Below are 22,000 nucleotides of genomic sequence, written 5' to 3'. Positions count from 1 at the left end.
GGGAACAAACTGGGCACTCTGCACTGAATGCTTTATCTTGTGACCCTCAAACCTTCTCTCCCATATAAAAGGCAAGAAATCAGGAATGTAACAAATGACTCAGCGCTTATTTAAAGGGGTGACTGTAAAAAAAAACAAGAAGTTTGACACCAATCTGAACAGAACAGTTTCCATGTTTAACTGTTCTGCCACTCAACTAAATAGACACCTCCTCCACCAAAAGTGGTTGTAAGTTGTACAGCCTACAGGATGAACAGTAACAACAGCAACAACAGTAACCAAGATTAAATAGCACCTCTCTTCCTTAAGGCCGCCACTACCCAGAAAGGACACCAGCAGAAACGGTACCACAATCATACAATCATAAAGTTAGACAGCACAGAAACAGACCCTTTAGTCCGATGTGTCGCTGCCGACCAAAATCCCAAACTAAACTAATCCTTCCTGCCTGCACTTGGCTCATATCCCTCCAAATATTTCTTATTCATGTACTTAACGAAATGTCTTTTCAACATTGTAACTGTCCCCACATCTACCACTTCTTCTGGAACTTCACTCCACCTGGACCACTCTTGTAAACTAAAAATTTTCCTCTCATGTCTTTTTTTAAATCTTTCTCCTTTCACCATAAAAATACACCTCCTAGTCTTGAAACTCCCCACCCTATAGAAAAGACACCTGCCATTCACCTTATCCATACCTCTCATGATTTTATAAATCTCTATAAGGTCATCCCTCAACCTCCTATGCTCCAGTGAAAAAAGTCCCACCATCTCCCCATAACTCACTTTCACGTTCCCAAAAATCGCAAAAGTCTTTTGACTGTGCCTTCTATTCTTCATCACAAACTTCCAATGTTCAATTTGCCTCTCCTGCTCAATTTACCCATTCATTTTCCTCTTTAATGTACTTTGATATGCCTATCAACACATCAGAAGCACTGAAAACTTTGTCTGTTTACTGCAATGCAGTTTGTCATTCTTTCCCAGATTCACTTCAGATTATTACTCAGTAGATTTCCATTAAAACATCAACAATTCAGTTCAAATTCAGCAAGTGTTAATAGGCCATCGCACCATCAGTGGTTCAATGCTATAACCGTGCACCTTGACTACCACTAGTACAAATAAGTTGAGATAAGATATGCTGCAACACTTCCAAAGTAGCAATTTAATTTCAGTGTTCAAGTGGTAATTATATCGCCCCCTTTCGGATTATGGTGTTCTCTGAACAGCTCAATTAGATCATTAACTGAAGACAGTGTCAGATAGCTGCATGTGTCTGGAAAAACAACAGGGTGTTACAGTAATATTTCCAAAGGCCTTACCTTTTGCACAGCCCGAGACACACATGCAGAAATCATTGCCAAAGATGTCCCAGGATGTACACTTAGAGACTGCAGTACAACCACCACATCCTGAACAGGGAATCTCAGCAGAGGACCTACAACAATAAAGATGGAAATGCACTTGCTTGTATTTGTGTCAGGCTTCACACTTGGTGAATGTGTTTATAATCCACGTAACAAAATTAAAAAAACATAAAAGAAATGAATACATTGTCAATGGCAAATATTACACACAGTATTTGGTACCTTGCAGACATGAAGTTTTAATTCCATTTTCTACAGCATGCAGTGCTTCTTTAGAATGTTGCTCCATTATCTGATCGGAAATCTCAATTAGGGGCAATAACAGTGCTTCTTCTCCAAGCCATGGATGGACTGAAATTTCAGCTGTTACCAGGTTACGTTTCTCCCCTACTGTTCTGTCTAGTGTATCTAATGAAAGAAATGACTTGTATTTAATGTTCATATTGTTCTCAGATATGGTGTATTAATCAAATATTGGAAGTGAAATCTTAACTCAGTTTCTTTCTCCACTCATGCTGCTGAACCTGCCAAGTTCCTCCAGCACTTTGTTTTTATTTCAGATTTCTATCATCAGCTTTTGGTTTTTTACTTTTATATTGCACTGAAGAGTCAGTTTGAATTACATGCTTAAATCTCTAGGAGAAAATGAGGACCGCAGATGCTGGAGATCAGAGTCGTGAGTGTGGTGCTGGAAAAGCACAGCAGGTCAGTCAACATCCGAGGAGCAGGGGAATCGACGTTTTGCGCATAAGCCCTTCACCAGAAAGCCTCATTCCTGATGAAGGGCTTATGCCCGAAACGTCGATTTTCCTGCTTCTTGGATGCTGCCTGAGCTGCTGTGCTTTTCGAGCACCACACTCTTGACCATGCTCAAATCGCTGCAGTGCAGCTTGAGCCACAACACAGCTATTCTTCTTTATTATTTTGATTGAAATATGTTGTGATTTCACATGACCTTTTGAAATTGTTGTTGCGATTGTTCAACGTTTGGTCTCCAAACCAAAGATGAAGATGAAGTTCAGAATTGGAATGATATTCCATAGCCAGGTCAATTGATATTTTGTGGGCAGCCGGCTGTAAAATGGAATTGATTGTAGCACATTTAATCAAACTCCTTGGATTCCTCTCTGCCAGGAACAATACTGCATGCTAGTAACAAGCAGATGAGCTTTGCAGTTACTGTGATAAAGATGCCCCCGACAGGAAATCACTGTGCAGTGTATTTCTACCTTTCTGACCAATTATAATATACCTTTCTATTTCTGGACAGATACATGGCCAAATGGCCTATCTTTGCTCAATTTAGCAGTCCAGTGCAAAACTTCTCATTTAGGTAATTTCTTTAACAATATTATATAGACAGAACATATAGTGCTTTGAGAGCTTACCACTTGAACTAGCAGACTGCGTTATAGTTTCCCTGTAGGCTACCTGGAGAGGCCCGAGATATGCCTCAATTCCATACTCTCTCTTAATTCGATCATGGATTATCTCAATGTGCAGTTCCCCCATTCCACATAAGATAGTCTATCAAAACAGTAGATAATAGTCAACTGATGTTTCCAAAGGCAAATGGAGTTAATCTAATTGAACAGTAACAGAGTTGGAGGCGAACTGACTTATTTGTATTTCTATGCTCCGACAACTAATTATTTTTTGTACTTGTATCAAGAACCGTAAGATTGTTCACTACTCTTCTGTGTAGTCATCTGTCTAGACCATATTCTTAAGTTTACATTATACTGTGAATGGTTTTGTGCACTAATCTATCCATAACCATCCCCACAAAAATGGAGACATGGTGATAAAGAATGCACACATGTGCCAACTTAGTATATTGTGGATTGATTGCAAGTTTCTCAAAAGGAAATGGCTCTCAGCTAGATGGAGAAGTTCTGCCTATCAGGACATTTTTTTGTACTTCCACATTGCCACTTTAAACAAGGTTGTAAACTGGGTTCAGAATAAGGTAATACACAACTACAGCAATGTACCAGACTTAAATTGTAGTTGGAATTACAGTCTGACATCTAATTGAGTACCTGAAAACATATGTGACTATTGAGGACAAGTTTATACATCACCTGCCCAGAATCCGGGTCAATCTTTACTTTCAAACTGGGATCTTCCCGTTGAAGACAGACAAGAGCATGGTCCAGATCTATGTATAAAAACAGTTTTTTTTGTGCATTAATTTCAAACTGAAAACAAGAAATATATCAATAACTGCCTAAAGATCAGATTTGCAGCAAATATTACAGGAAAATAAATTTCATGAATTACTATAAACACATTTCAATGTACCTGATTGTTTCGCCATAGATGGTGGTTCAATTGTGCAAAAGAACACTGGCTCTGGAATCTCAACTGCAGCTAACACTGGATCTTCCTGCTCTATGACTTTTTTCCCAGATTCCTTCCCTGCTCGACGAGCTGCAGCTGCTGCTGATGACTTTGATGAAACTATCGTGTCACCAGTTGCAGCCTGAGAATAAAGAAAACCATATCACATGTTCATGTGCAAATTCCACTTGCTCTCACAAGATCTCACATTGAGTCCAGTTTTGCAACAACTCCTCAATATCAATAGCAATCACTCACACCTCACTTGGAATTCAGCATTTTGTATCCACAACTGCACCAAGGCTATAATGAAGTCAGGAGTTTAATGGCCCTGGTGGAACTCAATAGGAGTGTCATTCCTCAATAGGAATGTCAGCTTCCATCATATGTTACTGGGCAAGTTATGGATATCTGGGAAAATATCTACAAAACTGCCTGATGCTTTTGATCTTTCACTCTAAAAATTAATGGTAAAACCTAAAAATTGATTAATGCCGTTTCTTTAAATGTTCTGGAACCAGTTAAAGCCAGAGATTGGGAAAGACATCCTGTATATGTAGCTTTCCCCTCCCCACTTCAATATTTCTATAGACAAAACAAAAAGCACCTCAGTATTCACTTCTCTTCTGAAACTTTTGTGACTCATCGACCAAACACAAGATAGAATCCAAGCCAAAAACTAAAGCCTTTGGGGTGAAGCTCATAATGAGTAATACCAGAAGAAGACGTGTCCCAAAAAACAAAGCCTAACAACATATTGTTTTAGCAATCGAATATTATTGTTCAGCCAGACCTCAGAAACTCATTAGCAAGGTGCTATGGTCTGTGTTTCTTTTCGCTGATTCAATTGATAGATTAGATTAAAAAAAAATCACAGGACCCTTTTATAATTGCCCTCAAGAAAAAGGTGTTGAGTTGCCTGCTTCAAACCCTGCAGTTTGTGTGGCATAGGAGCACTGACAATGATGTTATGCAGGAAACTCTGGGTTTATTTTGCAGCATCAGTGAAGTAATGATTGTTCCAAGTCAGGGTTGTGTGTGATATGGAGGATGATTTACACCAATCAATGACAGGTAGATCAATGCTTTTGCTTGCTAAGAAACCATAGACATAAATCCTGTAAAGTAAAATGTTTCAAGAAAACATGAGCATGTAGTCCAATGCTCTCACCTGTTTAAGTCCCACAGTTAAAGCAATATTTCCAGCCTGTAGGGCAGGGATCTCAATTTGCTGGTCAGCAAATGGCAATAAAAGACGACTCATTCGTTCTCTGTCAAACAGAATATTTTTGGTAAAGAAAAAACGTTGGTTTTTCACAAAGCACATCGTTAACAGACTCAAATAATATTTTGTGCAGGTAAATATGATTGATATACAAAACTCTATGCGCAATTTAATACATAGATTTTTCTCATGTTTGTTCTCCCCATCTATCTAGAAACATCCTTGCAATGATGGAGGCCTGCAGGAACCCTTCCACTTTGAAATGGCAACTGAAGCAACAGGGCCCTCACAGCAGACTGCGATCCATAACCAGAATATCAGTCTCCTCCCTTTGTCCTAGTCAAAAACTCCAGCAGGCCCTCTGTGCTGAACCACCATTTGTAAGCCACAATCTGCTGCTGCTGAAATTCCAATTGCACTGAGCATCTTCACTGGCAGAAGGAGGGTAGTAAATGCCAGATGGGAGGAAGGGGAAGAAAGCCAATGGCCTCACAGCCAACTGCAGTTGTCAATTCCGTAAGCAAGGACCCCAGTTAACATTGCAGACAGCTAGAAAGGGGGTGGCAGCCCTGTAAAAGACTCCCACTACACTGGTGTAGGTCACAGATGGACTCATTGACATTTCCTCACTCCTTCTGCCAGCGAAAGTGACCCAGACCACTGGAGTTTCTGCAGCAGATTCTGGCTTACAAATAGTGGTCCAACACAGAGGAGCTGCTAGAATTTTGCAGACTGGGGGAAGGAGACTGATGTCCTGGCTGTGGACTGCAGTCTGCTGTGACGGCTCTGTTCATCTCAAGGGTTGCTGCAGAGCTCAGTCATTGCTAGGCTGGTGGCTGCTGACCATGACACAGATAAAGACAAGCGATGACCCCAGCACAACCTGGTGCCCAATGTGCTAAGGTGCCCTAGTGCTGACCCCAAGCAAGGAAATCCTTGGGGTCAGAAAGTTGTCTAGTGGAGGTACTGTGAGCAAAATGTTACTCTTTCCTTTTAAACCAGTATTATTAAATTGATTTTACTCTTAATAATTTTCCCATTTACCAATATAGGAATTTAATCATTTAAGATATTAACTTTCAACTTAGAAGGTATACAATTTTAAATGATTTCCTGTTAACAGAGGCCTTATGAAACTTAACCAAAGATTTAACATTGAAATTAAAGCTTAAAGTTGTGATTTTTGGGAATGCAATCCCAAATTTAAGTAAAGACATTCTGTAGTACAACAGTTCAATTACATTTCTATTTAGAAACATTTTAAAAAACTACTTTTTTGTCTCAGGTTATTTTTTTTTTACATTCACTCAGGGCATGTGGACTTCATTAGCTGGGTCAACATGTATTGCATCTGCCTTCAAGTCCTTGTAAAGTGGTGGTGTTGTCTTATGGAACTATTGCACATTTGTGCTGAGTTGCAGTCTATGTTTGATGCGCAGAATCACTTTCAGGCAGTACGGCACATTTCCTACAAGTGGTGACATCAATACTAACTGCTGCTGCTGCTAGAGATTTTATGTGGATCAGTCTGAACTTGTGCCAAACTGAGAAGTTCATTCCAAAGGGTCAACGGAAGCATAGGATTAAACTGCTAGTCAGATCAGAAGCTTACATAGATGATAGCATTGATCATATTACCTGTTCAAACCGGGTTTCTGAAGTTGACAAATCTCAGTCTCAGAAGGAAACTTTGACAAAGGTCATTCCCCCTGCAAACCAGTTCTGCTTTGGAAAAAAGTTTATTGTTGACCTCTCTCTCTTAACCCTAATTGGAGTTCATTTTTTTCAAGTATTTACTATATTTCATACAGCATTTTCATATAATGTGTCATCTCAGCAAAACAGCTTCCTATGAACTATAAAACTTCTAAGTTCATGTGCATCGAACCTGTGCAAAAAGTTTTTTCCTATGTTATAAGCAGATTTGAAGTTAGCTACAGGGTCAGCATTGAGTTCATTCAGAGTTGCCATAAATAAGACAGGGGTGAGCTGGCTTTGGCATCCACAATGTCACTGGACATTGGGGCCATTGAGGGAGGTGGTGCTGGAGAAGGCAGCTAGATGACAGTAGGAGCGAGGTAGCGAGATGAGAGGAGGAGCGAGGGGGCGAGATGAGAGGAGGAGCGAGGGGGCGAGATGAGAGGAGGAGCGAGGGGGCGAGATGAGAGGAGGAGCGAGGGGGCGAGATGAGAGGAGGAGCGAGGGGGAGAGATGAGAGGAGGAGCGAGGGGGAGAGATGAGAGCAGGAGGCAAGATGAGAGGAGGAGCGAGGGGGAGAGATGAGAGGAGGAGGCGAGATGAGAGGAGGAGCAGCGAGAGGGTGAGATGAGAGGAGCAGCGAGGGGGAGAGATGAGAGGAGCAGCGAGGGGGAGAGATGAGAGGAGCAGCGAGGGGGAGAGATGAGAGGAGGAGCAAGGGGGAGAGATGAGAGGAGGAGCAAGGGGGAGAGATGAGAGGAGGAGCGAGGGGGAGAGATGAGAGCAGGAGCGAGGGGGAGAGATGAGAGGAGGAGCGAGGGGGAGAGATGAGAGGAGGAGCGAGGGGGAGAGATGAGAGGAGGAGCGAGGGGGAGAGATGAGAGGAGGAGCGAGGGAGCGAGAAGAGAGGAGCAGCGAGGGGGAGAGATGACAGGAGGAGGCGAGATGAGAGGAGGAGCGGGGAGGAGAGATGAGAGGAGGAGCGGGGAGGAGAGATGAGAGGAGGAGCGAGGGGGAGAGATGAGAGCAGGAGCGAGGGGGAGAGATGAGAGGAGGAGCGAGAGGGTGAGATGAGAGGAGCAGCGAGGGGGAGAGATGAGAGGAGGAGCGAGGGGGCGAAATGAGAGGAGGAGCGAGGGGGAGAGATGAGAGGAGGTGGCGAGATGAGAGGAGGAGCGAGGGGGAGAGATGAGAGGAGGAGCGAGGGGGAGAGATGAGAGGAGGAGCGAGGGGGAGAGATGAGAGGAGGAGCGAGGGGGAGAGATGAGAGGAGGAGCAAGGGGGAGCGATGAGAGGAGGAGCGAGGGAGCGAGATGAGAGGAGCAGCGAGGGGGAGAGATGACAGGAGGAGGCGAGATGAGAGGAGGAGCGGGGAGGAGAGATGAGAGGAGGAGCGAGGGGGAGAGATGAGAGGAGGAGCGAGGGGGAGAGATGAGAGGAGCAGCAAGGGGGAGAGATGAGAGGAGGAGCGAGGGGGAGAGATGAGAGGAGCAGCAAGGGGGAGAGATGAGAGGAGGAGCGAGGGAGCGAGATGAGAGGAGCAGCGAGGGGGAAAGATGAGAGGAGGAGCGAGGGGGAGAGATGAGAGGAGGAGCGAGGGGGAGAGATGAGAGGAGCAGCAAGGGGGAGAGATGAGAGGAGGAGCGAGGGGGAGAGATGAGAGGAGCAGCAAGGGGGAGAGATGAGAGGAGGAGCGAGGGAGCGAGATGAGAGGAGCAGCGAGGGGGAGAGATGAGAGGAGGAGCGAGAGGGAGAGATGAGAGGAGGAGCGAGGGGGAGAGATGAGAGGAGGAGCGAGGGGGAGAGATGAGAGGAGGAGCGAGGGGGAGAGATGAGAGGAGGAGCGAGGGGGAGAGATGAGAGGAGGAGCGAGGGGGAGAGATGAGAGGAGGAGCGAGGGGGAGAGATGACAGGAGGAGGTGAGATGAGAGGAGGAGCGAGGGGGAGAGATGACAGGAGGAGCAGGGAGGAGAGATGAGAGGAGGAGCGGGGGGAGAGATGAGAGGAGGAGCGGGGGGGAGAGATGAGAGGAGCAGCGAGGGGGAGAGATGAGAGGAGGAGCGAGGGAGCGAGAAGAGAGGAGCAGCGAGGGGGAGAGATGAGAGGAGGAGCGAGAGGGAGAGATGAGAGGAGGAGCGAGGGAGCGAGATGAGAGGAGCAGCGAGAGGGTGAGATGAGAGGAGGAGCAAGGGAGCGAGATGAGAGGAGCAGCGAGGGAGCGAGAAGAGAGGAGCAGCGAGGGGGAGAGATGACAGGAGGAGGCGAGATGAGAGGAGGAGCGAGGGGGAGAGATGAGAGGAGGAGCGAGGGGGAGAGATGAGAGGAGGAGCGAGAGGGTGAGATGAGAGGAGGAGCAAGGGAGCGAGATGAGAGGAGCAGCGAGGGGGAGAGATGAGAGGAGCAGCGAGGGAGCGAGATGAGAGGAGCAGCGAGGGGGAGAGATGAGAGGAGCAGCGAGGGAGCGAGATGAGAGGAGCAGCGAGGGGGAGAGATGAGAGGAGCAGCGAGGGGGAGAGATGAGAGGAGCAGCGAGGGGGAGAGATGAGAGGAGGAGCGAGGGGGAGAGATGAGAGGAGGAGCGAGGGGGAGAGATGAGAGGAGGAGCGAGAGGGTGAGATGAGAGGAGGAGCAAGGGAGCGAGATGAGAGGAGCAGCGAGGGGGAGAGATGAGAGGAGCAGCGAGGGAGCGAGATGAGAGGAGGAGCGAGGGGGAGAGATGAGAGGAGCAGCGAGGGGGAGAGATGAGAGGAGCAGCGAGGGGGAGAGATGAGAGGAGCAGCGAGGGGGAGAGATGAGAGGAGCAGCGAGGGGGAGAGATGAGAGGAGCAGCGAGGGAGCGAGAAGAGAGGAGCAGCGAGGGGGAGAAATGACAGGAGGAGGCGAGATGAGAGGAGGAGCGAGGGGGAGAGATGAGAGGAGGAGCGGGGGGGAGAGATGAGAGGAGGAGCGAGGGAGCGAGATGAGAGGAGCAGCGAGGGAGCGAGATGAGAGGAGCAGCGAGGGGGAGAGATGAGAGGAGCAGCGAGGGGGAGAGATGAGAGGAGGAGCGAGGGGGAGAGATGAGAGGAGGAGCGAGGGGGAGAGATGAGAGGAGGAGCGAGGAGGAGAGATGAGAGGAGGAGGCGAGATGAGAGGAGGAGTGAGGGGGAGAGATGAGAGGAGGAGCGAGGGGGAGAAATGAGAGGAGGAGCGACGGGGCGAGGCCGAGGCTGAAGGGGCGAGGTGAAGGCGTGAGGCTGAAGACAGCGGGGCGAAGGCAAAGTGGCGCGGGCAAGAAAGGAGGGGAGCGAGAAAGAAGGACAGCACAAGAGTGAGTGCAATAGCAAGGAGGAGGAGAGTGAGAGAAAGAGCAAGGAAGAGAGAGAAAGGGTGTCAGAAAGAGAGAGAGTGAGAGAAAGAGAGGGAAAGAAAGGGTGCGTGTGTGAGAGAGAGAGAGAGCAAGGATACAAGAGAGAAAGGGTGCGAGAGAGAGGGTGTGCGAGAGAGAGGGAGAGGTAAGGTGCAAGAGGAGGTGATAAAGGGTGTGTGTGTGTGTGTTAGTGTGTGTGTGTGTGTGTGTGTGTGTGTGTGTGTGTGTGTGTGAGTGAGAGAGAGAGAGAGAGAGAGAACGAGAGACAGACAAAGGGTGTGCAAGAGAGAGAGTCAAAAGGTGTTCTAGAGACAAAGACAAAAGGTGAGAGAGAGAGAGAGAAAGGGCGTGTGAGGGAGAGAGAGTGCGTGAGAGAGAAAGGGTGTGTGAGACAGAGAAAGGGTGTCAGAGAGAGAGAAACAAAGTGTGTGAGAGACAGAGGCAGAGAGAAAGTGTGTGAAAGTGAAAGACAGGAAGGGTGCATTTGTGTGTGTTTGAGACAGAGAGAGAGAGGTTGTGAGAGAGAGAGATAGGGTGTGTGTGAGAGAGAGAAAGAGTGTGCGAGAGAGACGAGAGAGAGGGAGGGAGAAAAAAGAGTTTGTGAGAGAAAGAGAGAAAGGAAGCAAGCAAGCTTGAGAGGGCAAAGATGAAAGAGAAGAAAAAAAAGAGAGAATTTGGGTGGGGTAGGGAAATGATGAGTGGCTTGGATAGGAAACTGCGGGTTGTGGTGGTCCTATGTATCTGCTGTCCTCGTGTGCTTTATAAGCAGCCTTGGTGAAACTGAAATTTTGAAATGCCTGATACCTTTCCCTAGCAGAAATAGTTAGGTGGAGATGTTGGCAAAATGGCAATATCACTAAAATACCAATCCAAAGGCCCAGGCTAATGTTCTGAGAACATGGGTTCAAATCTCATGGTGGCATTTAAATTCAAGTAATAAAACTGGAATTGACAGCTTTTCTCAGAATGGTGAACTTGAAACTACCTTTGATTTTTGTAAACGAAAAGTTTATAAGTCACTAATGTCGTTTCGGGAAGGAAATCTCTCATCCTTTCCTGGGCTGTGATACATGAAACTCCAGACCCATAATAATGTGATTGATTGTTAACTATCCAGTAAAATGATTTAACATGCCATTCTGTTCAAAATCAATTAGGAATGGCCTACCAATGCAAGTCTTGATAGTAATGCCAACGTTCAAAGAAGGAATAAATTAAAATAACACAAAAGATAATGTGAAACAATATCTGAATTTTGTTTTCCAAGATTACTTTTTTTTGTTCAGAAAATTCATTTATCCATTGGACTACATGAATCCTTTACATTCTAACATCAAGGTAAATACTTACATGCAGTTCTTATTGATATTGTAAACAGCTGATTGAGGTTTCATTGTACCAGAGTAGATGCGGACAAACACCAAAGGCCCACGCTGTCTATCATGGACAACTTTAAATGCAAGAGCGCATAGATCATCTCCATAACAATGTCTAAAAACACAATGGGAAGGATTTGCATGTAAGAAAAACATTTTGTTGCTTTTAATCTATCAAGATGTATTTCACAGTATTAATAAATAAATCATATGCGATTAAAAAAACTCATTGTTGAATCTTAAAGACAATTAATGTATTCATCATTATTGACAAACCAAAGAGAACCTTCCACTACAACAAAGAACCTAAACTGAGAACTGACAGCCAAAAAAAAGGTTTACATTTAGTCTAAAATGGATGACTACATGGTATTGAATTGTCAAGACTGTTTATGGACTACAAATTAAAAGACAGCATTGTCCTCTCAACACTGACCTAACATAAACATCTTTTCTTCAAAGAATTACAGAATTGTAACAGTGCAGGAAGCCATCAAACCTACCATATCTACACCAGCTTTCCAGATGAGCATGAAGACTGGTGCCATTCTCTTGTCTATCCTTATCCCTTCCACACTATTTCGATTTAACTAATCAGTTCAAGCCCTCTTTAATGCCTCAATTAAACCTGCCTTCACCTGCACCAAGGCAGTGCATTCTCAACCTGAACTACTCATGTGAAGACATTTTTCCTCATATAGGAATAGTTTCTCCATATCTACTATCAAGTCTCTCGTGATTTTGAAAACTTGCGTCAGGTTCTCCCCTTAGCTACTGTCTCTCTAAGGAGAACAGTTCCAACCTCTCCAATCTATTCTCTTGACAGTAGTTTCTCAGTCCTGGAACCATTCTTGTAAATCTCTTCAGCATGCTATTCAATGCATTCACATTGTTCCTTTGTGTGGAGCTCAAAACTGAAATGATAAATTGTCTTGTTTAAGTTCAGCATAACCTCCTTGCTCATGCTCCATGCCCCTATTAATAATTCACTTTATGCTTTATTAACTGTTTTCTCACCTGCCACTTTCAAATGACCTGTGCACATAGGCACCCAGGTCCTTCCACTACTGCAATTACTTCAGACTTGTACCCTTTTTTAAACATGGTCTATGTTCTTCCTAGAATGTGTCACTTCACACTTCTCTGCAGGGACCTTCATTTGCGGACTGCATGCTGTCCATGTCCTTTTGAAGTTCTAAACTATTCTCTTGATAGTTTACAATGTTTCCAAGCCTTTTTTTTTGAATCCATAAACTTTGAAAATGTCCTCCACACATGAAAGTCATTCATATCTAGATGAGCGGGTAACTCCACTACAAACTCCACTTTTTAGGAAAGATGTGGAAGCTTTGGAGAGGGTGCAGAGGAGATTTACCAGGGTGTTGCCTGGAATGGATAATAGGTCATACGAGGATAGGTTGAGAGGGCTAGGCCTTTTCTCATTGGAATGGCGAAGGATGAGGGTTGACTTGATAGAGGTTTATAAGATGATCAGGGGAATAGATAGAGTAGACAGTCAGAGACTTTTTCCCCAGGTACAACAGAGTGTTACAAGGAACATAAATTTAAGGTGAAGAGTGGAAGGTATAGGGGGGATGTCAGGGGTAGGTTCTTTACCCAGAGTGGTGGGGGCATGGAATGTGCTGCCTGTGGGAGTGGCAGTGTCAGAATCATTGGTGACCTTTAAGCGGCAATGGGATAAGTACATGGATAGGTGCTTAAGCTAGGACAAATGTTCGGCACAACATCGTGGGCCGAAGGGCCTGTTCTGTGCTGTATTGTTCAATGTTCTAAACCTTCCTCCAGCCTGAAAATATCCATTGATCATTACTCTGTTTTCTATCACCTATCCAATTTTGCATTTATATAGCTACTGTTTCTTTTACTTCATGTGCTATACCTTTCTCACAAATTTGTGTGGCATTGTATTAAACATATAAAGGCCTTTGTACACCATATCAATGGCATTGCCGTCACAATTCTCCCTGTTACCCCTTCAAAGTCTCCAGTATTTCAGTTAAACAGGATTTTCCCTTTAGAAATCCATGCTGACTCTTCTTAATCAATCTACTTGATCCCAATGTGACTCTTAATTCTATCCTGAATAATAGTTTGTAGAAGTTTCTCTACCACTCGCGTGAAACCGATTAGTCTGTAGCTGTTAGGCTTATCCTTACAAATGTTTTTGAACAATGGTATGATGTTTGCAATTCTCCAGTTGTCTGATACCTCCTCCGAGTCTAGGGAAGACAGAAGGATTATGGTAATTTCTGTGTAATTTCTACCCTCACTTCCTTCAATATCATTGGGTTTTATTAATGTTAAGTACCAGTAACTTAACCTACATTGAACCCTTCATGTTACAGAGTTTCCTCCTCTGTCACTGTGGCTTAGAGAGCATGAATTTTCTTGATAAATCCACACAGAAATTATTCATTTAATACCTCATCATGCTCCTGCCTCCTATGTGACCTTTTCAGTCTCTATTTAACCACACTTTTGCTATGTATATGCCTTTCACTGATTTCATCTTTTTTCTTTTTTCCTTCAGAAACAATAACCTTCATTAACACCCAAACTATGAACCGTTCAGACCTCAGGGTGAACCAGAGTATTCTTAACCGCATCACTGCACATTAGGAATCTGTGTTTCAAACCTCATAGCCTCTCCATCACGAAGCCTGCCTATTTTCACCTTTGTCTCCTCCTGCCTTCACTAAAATCATCATCTGTTTTTGTAGACTCGATTACTCCAATGCTGTTCTGGTTGGCCTCCACATTTTCTTCCTCTGTAAACTTCATCTCACTCAAACCTCTGACCATTTCCTGTCATGCACCAATACCTGCTCATTCATAATCCTGTTCAGACACCTTTGGAGCAGTTGGAATGTGAACCCATACTTTCTGGCTCAGGGTTAGCGACACTACCATTGCACACCCATAACCCTCAACTCTGACCTACAATGATTCCTGTTCCATTTTGACAAATAGAACATTTTCATTCAGGAGTTTAAATTAGAAATTTATAATTTAGAAATTATGGTCTTGCACAAACCTCAACTAGCCTTACAACCCTCCTTTAGAAGCTCTGGACTCCACTTCCCCACCAGGCTATTTCAACACCTTTGGTTTATAATTGCCCTGATATTGTATTGGATCTTCTTTTTCTTCTTTAAGGCCCTCTTAAAGTCTATTTCTTTCACAAAGCCTTTAGTCAGCCTGATGTAATAATATTTGCTTTTTTGACTTGAAGTCAATTTTTGTTTGATTATGCATCATGAGCTGCAAATAGGATCATTCCTGAAACACAAATACTCACACAAAGTCATGTTTGCACTCATTTGGGGCTGGCAGATATTTTGTGATGGCATCCATTAACAGCTGCACACCTTTATTCTTCAATGCACTTCCACACAAAACTGGCACTGCTGTTTGTGCTAATGTGACTCGGCGGATTGCTGCATTCAACTGCATTCAAAATATGAGAGTCAGCTTAATTGTTTTTTTTAAGAAAGATATTTTACTCTCAAACTTTCAGCTTTAGAAAATGTCGGGGTCAAATGCTATACTTGTGTTTCTAGATAACTTCATTTCATAACATAAGTGAGCAACTTAAAAAAAAGAACATCAAAGAGTTCTGCATGTAAAAGTTAGCTACTGGTTACTTTTTTCACTAAATTTCAAAAGGTAACCAAACTACTGCTCAAACAAAAGAAATCCTTTCTTCTAAGGTGAACAATTTTGGCACAAAGATTTTATTTGAATTTCCTGTTCTTTGTCGCATTGGTATCTCAATGTTCTAGCCTCAGTGTGATCAATAACCAGAATGTGGTGATTCCAATCTTGACGTGCATCAGTCAAGGAGTCAAGGAGTTGGCAAATTTCAGATGTGACGTAGAACAAAGATCTGTTGTCTCTTTAGCAACTCGCAAAAGATTCCACAGTAGTTGAAGACCATCAAAGCATTCTCTTGACTTTTGGCGATAATCACTTCTGCCATGGCAAAAGCTGGTTTTCGAAAAGGGTAAAACACCAAATGATCAAACCACATTCCCTCAGAGTGAGGCTGACACCAGGTATACATCGATGTCCATTCTTTAGCACCTTTCTAGAATATAGATGAATGCGGGTACAATTGATCTTTTAGTCCTTATAGCTAGGATTGGAGTAACATGGGAGCTAAAGGTAGGTCTGCTGGACGATGTGCCAGTGCCATTACTCTCATCCTTTGATATATTAAGGGCAACTTTAAGGGTAACGTAATAGTAATGCGACTGTACTGGTAATCCAGAATTCCAGGATCTGAAATAGGGGTTAAAATTTGAATTCAACAAAAACCTGGAATTATAACCCAGCCTAACGGTGAACATGTAACCATTTTCAAATATGCTAAAAACTCATGGGGTTCACTAACTGCTTTCAGGGAAGGAGGTCTGCTGCTCACACCTGATTTGGCCTACACCTGACTCCAAACCCACAACAATGTGATTTAACTCAACTGCCCACCTAGCAAGTCACTCAGTTCCCAGGGCAGTTAGGGACAGGCAATAAATGCTGGCCTATCCTGCAAATTACAGAATAGCAATGAAGAGAGGCTGAGATTCTCTAGTTATCAGCAGATAGCAGGGCATGCTTTGGTGCCTGAAGTCATCCTCCCAGCAGGAAGCAACTGAAAAGTCAGGCACAGAAATCCTCGTTGCCTGGGTGAAGAGGCAGCTACAGACTTCCTCATGGTTCCTCCCCACAACAATGGTGGCCAGGCTGTAAAATCCATTTTATAATTTAAACATTATAAGGCTATAGAGACTGTGCCTCTTGTGTGGTGCAGTCTCCTAGCCCACAATTCAGCCTGATTAGAAACCAGTGGGGAAAATCTTACTCATTGAAAAGGTAAAGATCCCAGTCTTCATAAAAAATAAAATTACAGAACTCACTTTTTCAGCAGGAACTGCATCTGGCTCTTCACTTAACTCTTCAAGAACCAATTCAGCAAATTCATCATCCAAATCCGCTACCTGCATTGAAATAATGACAAAAAAAATCAATGTCATTCTAATGCCTACCTAACATCTAGGATATGCCCCACAGGAACTCGCATGACTTTTTTAAAAATCCTCAAGACAAATAAGAATAATATTACTGTTACATCTGTAATCTAGCTATTATAGAAGCAATGCAAGGACGATTGTGATAATTTGATTTTGGCACAAACAGAAATTACATTGCTATTTTTTACTCCATGTAAAATTTTACACATGAAACAGTGATGTAGATAAAGTGCCAGAACTATTAACCATTAAAGTTGATTGTTTTGGCTGAGAGTAGACACAGGGTATCACCCCAATTAGCCGGTATAACAGGTTGATGGAGGCATCAGACTGAATTAGGCTATAATCGGTCCAGCGATCTTCAGCTCCTGTCCGGTGATACAAACATTTGCCAAGTATCTCCATCAGTTCTGCCAAAAATTTGCAGTGTCAGCAGAAGCACTGTCATAGGAAATTCAACATCAATGGACTTCAGGACATTGTAAAGAATGACCTACGCAGTGCCACACAGCCAATCTGATGACACTCACACCTGATGTATCCTCTTTAGCCACAGGCGAGATCCCAGAAGACTGGAGAATAGCCAATGTTGTTTTTTTGTTTCAGACAGACAACAGGAATAATGCAAGGAATTATAGGCCGGTGATCCTGAGATCAGTGATAGGGAAATGATTGAAGAAGATTCTTTAGCACAGGATTTACTTGCATTTGAAAAAGATGGACTTTTTTAAGCAATAGTCAGAATGCTTCATGTGAGGGATGTCGTCTTTTACATTTGTTTGAGTTTTTTTTGAAGAAGTGACGAAGAGGATTAATAGGAAGGGCAGTGGATGTCGTCTACATGGACTTTCCTAAAGCATTTGACAAGGTCCCTCATGGTAAGCTGGACCAGAAGATTAAGTCACATGGGATCCATGGTGAGTTGGGAAGTTAGATACAAAACTGGCTTGATTGTAGAAGACAAGGGATAGAGTTTTTCTAACTGGTGTTCCACAAGGATCAGTATTGAGACCTCTCTTGTTTTTAATATGTATGTGGATGAAACTGTAAGTGGCCTGATTAGTAAGTTTGCAGGTGCTACAAAAATTGGGGGAGTTGTGGATAGTAAGGAAAGTTGTCAAGGATGCAGCAAGATATAGAGCAGTTTGAAAGTTGGTCAGAGAAGTGGCAGATGGAAATTAATTTGAACAAGTGGGAGGTAATGTAAGAAATATAAGAAAAAATAGTAAATGGCAGGACCCTCAGGAACACTGATACATAGAGTATGTATGGATACGGTGGTGATGAAGGTGTATGTTATGCTGATCCACATCAGTTATGGCACTGAGAACAAAAATTGGCAAGTCATGTGTAACTTCAGTTAGGCCACATCTGGAGTGTTGTTTACAGTCCTAGGCACCACCTAGTTCTAGTAATGATGTGGAGGTTTTGGAAATTGGGCAAAAAAGGTTTACAAGGATATTTCCTGGATTGGAGGGGTATTAGCTATGAGGAAGTTTGTCAAATCTGCAATTCACTAGAGCATCAGACTCTGAGAGACAGCCTGATGCAAGTTTTAAAAATGACAAGAGGCATGGATAGGGTGGATAACTGGAGTCTTTTTCCCAGATTGGAAATGTCAAATACTGGGAGGTATAGGTTTAGATAAGAGGATAAAAGTTTACAGAAAACATACAAGGAAAGTTTTTTTTTAAAACAAAAGATGGTAACTGCCTGGAATATACTACCAAAGAAGGTGGTAGAGGCAGTTACAATAGCAATGTTTAAGAAGCATTTAGACATACATGTGAGCAAGAAGAAAATTGAGAGAGACAGACAATATGCAAGCAGATGGGATTAGTTTAGAACATCATCTTGTTTGGCACATACATAATGAAGAGAATCAACGTCTTGGGCATAAGCTCTACAGCAGGAATGAAGGACTTGTGCCCAAAACGTCAATTCTCCTGCTCCTTGGTTGCTGCCTGACCTGCTGTGCTTTTCCAGCACCACACGCTTGACTCTGATCTGCAGTCCTCACTTTCTCCACACACGATGAACCCTTGTGTCTGTTTCTGTGCCAAACTGTTCAACATAACGGTCAAGAAGCTCAACACTTTACAGGACAAAGCTATCTGCTCAATTGGTACCAGATTCTCAGATATTCACTCATTCCATCCCCAATATACAGTAGCATCAGTGCATACCATCTACAAGATGCACTGCAGATTTAAAGCTCCTTAGACAGCATCATTCAGACACACATAACCTGCATGTCCCTCTCCTGACAGAAATAAATCACTATTCCTTCAGTGTCACTGGTTTAAAAGCCTTAAACCCGCTGCACTTACTTCCTGAGGACTGCAGGAGTTCACAAAGTCAGGTCACCACCACCTTTTCAAGGGCAACTAGAGATGGCTAATAAATACTGTAGATTCCTGCTGCAAATATAGGCTTCCAGTCACAAAAGCATCTCTCTACTATTACACTCAGTTTCCTGCCTCTCAGCCAATTTTGTATCCAATTTGTTACTTTGCTTGAATCCCATGGTCTCTCACTTTCTTGACCAGTCTATTGTGAAGGATCTTGTCAAAACCCTTGCTAAGAGGACAGCAGAGGAAAATCGTTTTCACCCAGAGGATGATGAAAGTCTGGAACCTATTGCCTGAAAGAGTAGGTCAGTCAGAAACTTGTAATATTATGACATGAACATAGATTGGACAGATTGGATTTGTTTCCAGTGGAGTTTAGATGGCTGAGTGGTGATCTAATTTAAGTTTATAAGATCCTGAATGGTCTTGACAAGATGAAGGTGGAAGGAATGTTTCCTCTTCTGGGTCAGTCCAGAACAAGAAAGCATTGTTTTAAAATTAGAAGTAATATTTTCAGATAGGGATGACAGGCAGACAGTGACACAGCACCAGGGGCCTGGGTTCAATTATACCTTCAGGTGACTGTCTGTGTGGAGTTTGCACATTCTCCCTATGTCTGCGTGGGTTTCCTCCAGATGCTACGGTTTCCTCCCACAGTCCAAAGATGTGCAGTTTAGGTGGATTTAAATTGCACATAGTGTCTAGCTATGTACAGGCTGGTGGGTTAGTCATGGAAAATACAGGGTTACAGGAATAGTGTAGGGGATAGGTTTGAGTGAAATGCTGTTTGGAAGGTCAGTGGAGACACGATGGGCTGAATGGTCTACTTCCACACTGCAGGGATCCTATCATTCTATGACAAGAAATTGCATCTTTCAGAGGTTGTGCTCTTTGTGTACTTTTGGTACTCTGTGCCCGAGGAGGTGGAGGCAGGCTCTTTGAATATTTTCAAGGCATAGATGGATAGATTCCTGCTAGGCATGGGAAACACAGAAGAGCTTAGCCTGACCTTAAGCTGCTCCACCATTAAATAAGGCATCGAATCATCCTGCTCCTATTTCACATGTTCACATATAAACATCCAGTTTACATATTTTATCAGTTATTCGCACACATATATCTAATGTAGACTACTAAATGCCTAAAGCATTTACTTTGAAACTTTACTTGTTCTATGAGGGCAAATCTTGCATCTCTGGCTTCTTTCAAAAGTTTATGGTCATCTGTTGGCGTTAAAGGATTCCGGCTGAAGACCATGCCATCATCTTCATTAACAGACTTTGAACACCAAAGAACTTTTTCATTTGTAACAAGGTCAACTACCCCATTAAAGGTTTTCCCAGTTCCAACTGGCAACTGGAATTAAAGAGAAAATAAATACTGTTAAGAAAACAATGCATAACATATCAAATAATCAGTCACAAATCAGATTCTATAAAATTATTTGGGACCAGTTAGTTTTAAATCAATGATAATACACATTTTGGTCAAAGGATAAATAGGAACCATTGTGAGTGTGATCTTTCCTGGGCCTGGAGTCAATACACTAGATTCCCTGTTTGCAGCATGTACCAGATAATTAAATAGGTTTGAGTACAGCTTGCCAAGAAACTTAGTTGATTTAGTTCCACTTAAGTTAATGGATGGAGGAACAAGAAAACAACTAGGCTCAAGGTCTTTAAAAAATCTACTCTATTCACTTCATGAAGCTGAATAGTTTAAACAGCATTACGATTTCTATTTCTACTGTCCAAATTTCTAATAATACCATTGAGGTCTTGCATAGTACATAAAAAGAAATTAATTCAAGTATTTAAGGCAATTTTTCGACATGAGCTAAAGGGAAGAGTTAAAAATGTTAACGTAATAAATTTCCAGCAGGCACAATTTGTTTGAATGACAATAGAATAGAAAATTATTGTAAAGTGTACTTTTACATGAAAAAAAGCTTTGCCACCCCATCACAGCATCCACAATGACAGAAACCATACATAAAAGAAAGTAAAACTATGATAAAAGTCGTTACATCACTACAGCATAAACATTACTTATTCTGTACAGAAATAATGTATGTTCATATTTGTGCTCATCTAGAAAAAGATATTGAAAAACCAAATCAGGATAAACAACCATAAGAAAATAATCAAAAATTGAACATTTTGAATTGAAGTTTTGAAAGCACAGATCCTGTGGTTGATAATGCAATAACAATGAATAAACATCTATTGTTTCAATGCCAATTGATAACCACATTTTGCTAACTGAAAATTTCTGTTGAAATGAATGTTATATTTTCTTAAAATAGAGTAATTAACTAGCATGGACAAAAATATTGTGGAATGTTTAATTTTAAAAACAGGAAGCCAAATTTTACTGTAAATGACTAAGAGTGCTTGCTGTTGACAACAAAGTCAATGTGTCTCAATCTACCAATTTTTCTGGCAGGAATTTGAGTGCTATCACCATATAGTCAGGTAGATCATCAAAGTATTTCCACAGATATATGCCAAAGGAAACAAAAAGCACTGAAATAAAATCACCTTTAATATCTTCTATGTTTTAACAGGAATTAATGATTTAAGTATCACTATTGTCTTACAGAACACAGTAGAATGACCAAACAAGTTGACTAACAAAGACTGTTACCTAATCCTAGTTTTTCCAAGAATAAATTCAAAACAAAATTTATTGACAATTGAACAGTTAACCTAATAACAAAGGAAAGGCCTTCTCCCCTAATATAGGATATTGATAAGGAATAATCCATTATCAATCAAAAGACCATCATCCACACCACCTTTTAATAATATAAAATGAAAAGGAAATCATTATATATATCTTAACAGAACCTAAATACTTAAGATTCATCAGGGAAGAGATTTATTTTATTCATTCATGGGATGCTGGCTTCATTGGCTGGGCCAACATTAATTGCTCATCCCTAATGACCCTCAAGAAGATGGCTGAGGTGCCTTCTTGAACTACTGCAGTGCAGTTGCTGCAGGTAGATCACAATGCCATTTTGGCAGGAGTTCCAGGATAGTGACTCAGAAAGCAGCTGAGAAAACACTATGATTTCAAAAAAGCAGTTGGATATTGCTAAAGGATTCAAAGGATATGGATGAAAAGGGGGAAACAGGCAAATGAGTTAAATGAATAGCCATGATCATATTGAATGGTGGGGCATGTTCAAAGGACCAAATGATCCTGTTTTCTGTTTACTCAGTACAGGATTCCT

The 22,000-nt window shown here is 42.5% G+C and overlaps 1 protein-coding gene across 4 annotated transcripts in view; it reads right to left on the bottom strand.

The window, feature by feature from the left end:
* gfm2 (GTP dependent ribosome recycling factor mitochondrial 2) overlaps positions 1-22,000 on the bottom strand; it is a 66,528-nt gene that overhangs the window by 7,914 nt on the left and 36,614 nt on the right. For all 4 annotated transcript variants that reach the window (XM_060836023.1, XM_060836015.1, XM_060836032.1 and 1 more), the window contains 10 exons: positions 19,930-20,118; positions 16,298-16,378; positions 14,683-14,831; positions 11,338-11,478; positions 4,887-4,986; positions 3,677-3,857; positions 3,457-3,533; positions 2,761-2,899; positions 1,595-1,780; positions 1,328-1,443 (listed from right to left, as the gene is read on the bottom strand). In XM_060836023.1, coding sequence (XP_060692006.1) covers positions 1,328-1,443; positions 1,595-1,780; positions 2,761-2,899; positions 3,457-3,533; positions 3,677-3,857; positions 4,887-4,986; positions 11,338-11,478; positions 14,683-14,831; positions 16,298-16,378; positions 19,930-20,118 — 1,359 coding nt within the window. The remainder of the gene's footprint in view (positions 1-1,327; positions 1,444-1,594; positions 1,781-2,760; positions 2,900-3,456; positions 3,534-3,676; positions 3,858-4,886; positions 4,987-11,337; positions 11,479-14,682; positions 14,832-16,297; positions 16,379-19,929; positions 20,119-22,000) is intronic.

This window comes from Hemiscyllium ocellatum, chromosome 2, assembly GCF_020745735.1.
Source record: "Hemiscyllium ocellatum isolate sHemOce1 chromosome 2, sHemOce1.pat.X.cur, whole genome shotgun sequence".
NCBI classification, from domain to species: domain Eukaryota; kingdom Metazoa; phylum Chordata; class Chondrichthyes; order Orectolobiformes; family Hemiscylliidae; genus Hemiscyllium; species Hemiscyllium ocellatum.
The sequence above is the reverse complement of the archived record's forward strand: the minus strand, read 5'-3'. Positions and strand labels throughout refer to the sequence as shown.